The sequence below is a fragment of the Onychostoma macrolepis genome, chromosome 13 (genome assembly GCF_012432095.1).
Source record: "Onychostoma macrolepis isolate SWU-2019 chromosome 13, ASM1243209v1, whole genome shotgun sequence".
NCBI classification, from domain to species: Eukaryota; Metazoa; Chordata; class Actinopteri; order Cypriniformes; family Cyprinidae; genus Onychostoma; species Onychostoma macrolepis.
In genome coordinates this window covers 29769826-29775867 of record NC_081167.1, presented here as the reverse complement: position 1 = coordinate 29775867, position 6042 = coordinate 29769826, and the positions used below count along the sequence as shown (strand labels likewise).

General features: G+C 34.8%; 1 protein-coding gene across 1 annotated transcript; it reads left to right on the top strand.

Annotated features, from left to right (window-relative positions):
• Positions 1 to 4274, top strand: LOC131552278 (tripartite motif-containing protein 16-like). The gene is made up of 6 exons (XM_058795942.1): positions 1 to 570; positions 2427 to 2526; positions 2622 to 2848; positions 2964 to 3120; positions 3237 to 3296; positions 3674 to 4274. The coding sequence occupies exons 1-6, from the start codon at positions 1 to 3 to the stop codon at positions 4210 to 4212; spliced, it is 1653 nt and encodes a 550-aa protein (XP_058651925.1). The 3' UTR covers positions 4213 to 4274.
• The last annotated feature ends 1768 nt before the right edge of the window (positions 4275 to 6042 follow it).

The following is a 6042-nucleotide window of genomic DNA, read 5'->3' as shown; positions in this document are numbered from 1 at the left end:
ATGGCAAAATCCAGAATTTCAGTGGCTGAAGACCAGTTCATATGTCCAATTTGTCTGGATCTCCTTATGGATCCAGTGACCATCCCATGTGGACACAGTTACTGCATGAGCTGTATTACAAGCCATTGGAATCAGCATCATCAAATGGGAATCTACAGCTGTCCACAGTGCAGAAAGACCTTTACGCCAAGACCCGCTTTAGGCAAGAATGTGATGATTGCTGAAATGGTGGAGAAACTTAAGAAGACTGAACCTCGAGATGCTGTTCTTGCTGGACCTGGAGATGTGAAGTGTGACATCTGTACTGGACGGAAAAACAAAGCGGTCAAGTCCTGTCTGGTGTGTCTGAACTCTTACTGTCAAACTCATTTTGAAGAGTTTCATTCTGATGAACGACACAAAGTGATCGATGCCACTGGACGACTGAAGGAGATGATCTGCCAAAAACACCATAAGCTTCTGGAGGTTTTCTGTCGCACCGACAAGCAATGTATTTGTGTTCTGTGTGTGATGGATGAACACAGAAACCATGAGACTGTATCAGCTGCAGAAGAAAAGTCTAAGATGCAGGTACGAAGTGACATTGAAATTAAACTTATAGCTAAATAAGTTTATTTGCCCAGATCTCCTAAAATAAATAAGAGTTAATGTACAGTTGACTTATTGCATTTTCAAGCCTATTTACAGGATTACTCACCAAATAAACACGTAGACAAGAGATTCTGTCATCATTCTAATAAAGTATCTATCTATCTATCTATCATATATTTACTCACCCTTCACTTTCAAACCTGAATGCTTGTTTATTCTGTTGAAAACTAAAGATATCTTGAAGAATGTTGGTAACCAAAAGTAGATGGTAGTCATTGACTTCCAATGTATTTTTTTCCCGTACTATGGAATCAATGGCTACCATCAACTGTTTGGTTACCAATATCCTTCAAAAATATCATCTTTCATATTCAACAGAAGACAGAAAATCATACAGGTCTGAAAGTGTAGGGTGAGTAAACAATCCCTTTAATATGAGTTTAAATTATTTTACAATTTTGCCATAAAGGGATACTCCTACCAAAAATGAATATTCTCTCATCATTTCCTCACCCTCATGCCATCCCAGATGTAGATGACATTTTCTTCTGTGGCATACAAACTGAGATTTTTAGAAAACGAACCATTTCTGTGAGCCCGTATAATGCAAGTGGAATGGACGCTCAAAGTTGATACTTCAAAACAATCATGTAGGCCTATATACATATATAACACGTATTTATACGACCACATATGATTCTCAGGGAGGGGCTCTGATGAAATTTCCTGATTGGTTGTTTCATTTGTAGGGGTGCAATTTGTAGAGGTGTGGTTTTTAGTACTGTGGGATTCAATCAGTTACTTGTTTAACTTCCTGGATCTGGATGAGCGTTACCATTGACAATGCAGTATTAGGAAATATCTGACTATCAAATTCCTGAGGGCCTTTATTGAACTGCATGTAAAAAACAGTGGCTTTTCACTCTTAAAAATGAAGGTGCTTAAAAGGTTCTTCACAGCGATGCCATAGAAGAACCATTTTTGGTTCCACAAAGATTCAGTCAAAGCTTCTTTAAAGAACCATCTCTTTCTTACCTTTTTATAATCTGAAGAACCTTCTTTCACCACAAAGAACCTTTTGTGATACAGAAAGGTTCTTCAGATGTTTAAGGTTCTTTATGGAACCATTTAGACAAAAAGGTTCTTCTACGGCATCATGAAGCACCTTTATTTTTAAGAGTGTAACATATTGCTATTGAAGGGAAACTGTAAATTTTGGTTATAAAAACATTGTTTGAAATGCTTCTAAAACACTGAAATGTCCAGGTTTCTTCCTGTGATTATAACATTATTTTAACATCATAACATCATTATAAAAACTTTTCTTACAACACTATACTAACTTTAATTTCACACAAAATATAACATTATTTGAACGTTGAAATGTCCAGTTCTCTTTTTAAAACATAATTTAAAGGTTACATTTCGTAAACCATTGTAGACATTTTAAAATATAACATTTTTTTAAACATTTATTTTTAATATTCTAAGAATGTTAAAATGTTCTTGTTGTGGTTATATTTAAATGTTATAAAAAATTTTCTCAGAATGTTCATCAAATACAAATAACATCATTAGGATGTTTTCTCTCAACATTATGAAAATGTATATCAAATATCAAAAGCTATAATAATGTTCCATAAATGAACGTTTTGTCCTAACATTTATATAACTTTGAAGATAATCTTTCCATATTTTTCCAATCACAATGTGAGAGATACAGAATATCACAGCATCAACACATAAATCAATGAATTTGAAATCCGTTTTAAAATTGAGTAGGCTGTAGCAATTTTGTTACATAAGTTTCTGTGGTCATTGTGTTTATCTGACAGGGTCATTTGAGGGAGATGCAGAGAACAATCCAGCAGAAAATCCAGAAGAAAGAGATGAAGCTTCAGGACCTGAGAGATGCTGCTGAGACTCATAAGGTGAGTTTTCAGAAGGAGAACAACTGTTGACTGTTGAAAGAGAAGTTTTTGAGACTTTCTTCAAGTGTTTTTCTCTAATTGTGATGTGTGTCCTAACAGCACAGGCAGCAGTGGAGGACAGTGAGAAGATCTTCTCTGATCTCATTCTCTCCATTGAGAGAAGCCGCTCTGAGGTGACACAGCTGATCAGAGCTCAGGAAAGAGCTTCAGTGAGTCGAGCTGAAGAACGACTGGAGCGACTGAAGCAGGAGATCGCGGATCTGAGGAGGAATAAAGCTGAACTGGAGCAGCTTTCAGACACAGATGATCACATCCGTTTGCTCCAGGTAACATAAATGAATTTGGGTCATGGCAGTCATTCTTATTATGATTTATGTTGTTATATAGAAAAGCTCTGTGGTGATTCTTCAAATTAGGGAATTTTCATTTTTGTCTGAGTAGAGTTTCCAGTCTCTCTCTCTCTCTGGATCTTCAAAATCACCCAGAATCATCATCAGTTCTGCCGTCTCTTTTGATGAAGTTGAGAAATCTGTTTCTAAACTGAGAGACCAACTAAATCAATACTGCAGAGAGGCGATGGAGAACATATCTGGTACAGGTAAATGATCAGGCATTCATCTATTCATTGATGTTCATACAGCATTAATGGTTCAGTGGTATATATTTTTCTCTCACCATGAGAATTAAACATCAGATGTCTTTTGGTTTTCCTAGTGAAAGACATTCAGATCATTCTTGGACCTGATTTTGAGACCAGAGAGGAATACTTAAGATGTATGTTTAACTCTTGGATTTCTGAAACCCTTTGATCTTAAATACAGGTACAGTGCATCCGGAAAGTATTCACAGCGCTTCACTTATTCCAGATTTTGCTATGTTGCAGCGAAGGCTGTGAATACTTATGTACATGTGATTTTTTTTCCCTTTTTAATAAATTTGCAAAGATTTCAACAAACTTCTTGCACGTTGTCATTACGGGGTATTGTTTGTAGAATTTCGAGGAAAATAATGAATTTAATCCATTTTGGAGTAAGGCTGTATCATAACAAAATGTGGAAAAAGTGAAGCGCTGTGAATACTTTCCGGATGCACTGTATACCTAATAAAACAAGTTTAATGAAAGATTATCTGCTTATATTTTTTTTTTGTAGATTTCCATCAGTTCACTTTGGATCCAAACACGACTAATAAAAACCTCAGTCTGTCTGACGGGAAAAGGACTATTACTAGCCCTCTTACAGACCAGCCGTATCCTGATCATCCAGACAGATTTGATTCTGTAGTTCAGGTGTTGTGTAGAGAGAGTGTGTCTGGACGCTGTTACTGGGAGGTTGACTACGGTCAGAGTGAACGTTTGGGTGTATCAGTGTCTTATAAGAGCATCAGCAGGAAGGGACGCCGTGGCAATGAGAGTAGATTTGGACATAATAATCAGTCCTGGATATTGTTGTGTTCACCCCCCAAATATATATTCCTGCACAATAACATAAAGACTAAACTCATGGTAGCATCCAGCTCCTCTAGAATAGGAGTGTATGTGGATCATGGTGCAGGAATTCTGTCCTTCTACAGCGTCTCTGACACAATGACCCTCATTCATAAAGTCCAGACCACATTCACACAACCTCTCTATCCTGTGTTTTCACTGGGTAGAAATGCATCAGTGAAACTATGTAATGTCAAAACATAAATTATATCCAATCAATAACACTGACATATGTTACTGTACATTGGAAATCAGTAAATGCGAGATGGGTTATGGGTTTTAAAGCCAAAGGTAAATATTACAGCTGAACTATTATAACTTAGGATGTATGCAAATAATTTCGGTAGTTTGAATCCAAACCAATAATTAATTCAGAAAAAAGTGTAACCTAATTTTATCTTAATCTTATTCATTTTGTTTCATATTAAAATTCAATCATCTGTTGATATTTTATGTAGCCTAAATCTTGTTTATTTTTGTTCCATAACTGTCAGCTTCTTGCAGGGTTGATTTTTATGTTTAAAATGTCATAACTTATGAACTGATGTGCTTTAGGTAAAGTGGGTTTTATTCATTTGTATATTAGCGCATTCCTCTATCTTAAAACAGTTCCAGTAATATTTAAAATTTTGAATGAGCGCGCGCTTCACAAAACCGTTATAATCTGGCGCGAGCAGCAGCAGTCTCACGGGTTTTCTGAGGTAAGATACGTTTGCTTCTCGACAAATATTAAGGAAAGTTATGAAAGAAGTCTGCGAGAACAATGTCTTTAATATTAAGGTAGGATGTGGGTTAAAATATGGTGGAATTAAAACATACAGCTCTGGTGAAATCGATTCTTGAAATGGTTACGAAACATTAGCCTACGTGTAAGAAAACATGCTAATCATATTTTTATACAAGGATATAAATAAACCAAATTAAACTATAGAGCTCGGTAAAGTAGTTACAAAGCACTGCGAGAATTATTAATTAACCGCGAGTTCATCAATCAAATTATTAAAACGGTTTAAAAACAAAGAGTCCCAAAGTTGCTGGGGTGTTGTATCATTGGATATATCTATATATCTTTTTTATTTTGGATGCACAGTAAACTGTATGTGGCATTTAATTCAATGTGAAATCTTGGGGCTTCTCTCTGGGCGACCTGTAGATTAATTAAATTGTTTTTATAGCGTCATCACGATCTTTTATTGCGTTGTTAAACATTATTATCGTATCAGCAAAATCCAATATCTATCGACCACTAATTAGTGTGAGAATTAGTAGGCTAGCATAACCAATTACATGAACCAATTTCATTACGTGTTTTATGCTGTTAGGCCTACCCTGTTTAATAAATAACTGTTTAATGTGTGTCACAGGAATCTGAGATTGTAGTGTTTTGTTCTGTATGGACATACTTGCAGGTCTTTAAAACGGTCTTAAAAAGTCTTAAATTTGACTTTCTGCACATAACCTGTTGAAGTTTTGACATTACCATCATGACCACAAAGTGGTGCAGTTGCTCAATTATTTTTTTTTTTAGCTATTCCTCATTTAACGTAATTGCTAAAAACTCTTTTCCTGCACAAATAATATCACAATTAGTGCAGCAGTATTTGAAGATAACGTTTAGTACATCAGAAATCTATTCATAATGCTTGCTGAAACCTGTGGCTGAATGCAGAAAAAGGTGAGATCTCCATTTATGTGAATCTTTGTTAAAGCCCCATGATTCTAATTCCAAAAAAAAAATCAATCCACTTAATATTCTGCTGTTCAGTATTTAAAATATTTTGTTGACATTTGATGTAAAATGACTAAGTATCTTAGAATATATATATATATATATATATATATATATATATATATATATATTATTATTTTTTTTTAATTAAATACCAGCAGATGGTCTTGCTTATAATAAAATAGTATGGTTGACAATCAGTTTATATAAGTGCTAAATTCAATTCAAGCACATGACTTAACTTTGACAGCACACACACAAAAACAGAAATTCTAATTGTTATAATTGTTTCAGAATGTTTTTAA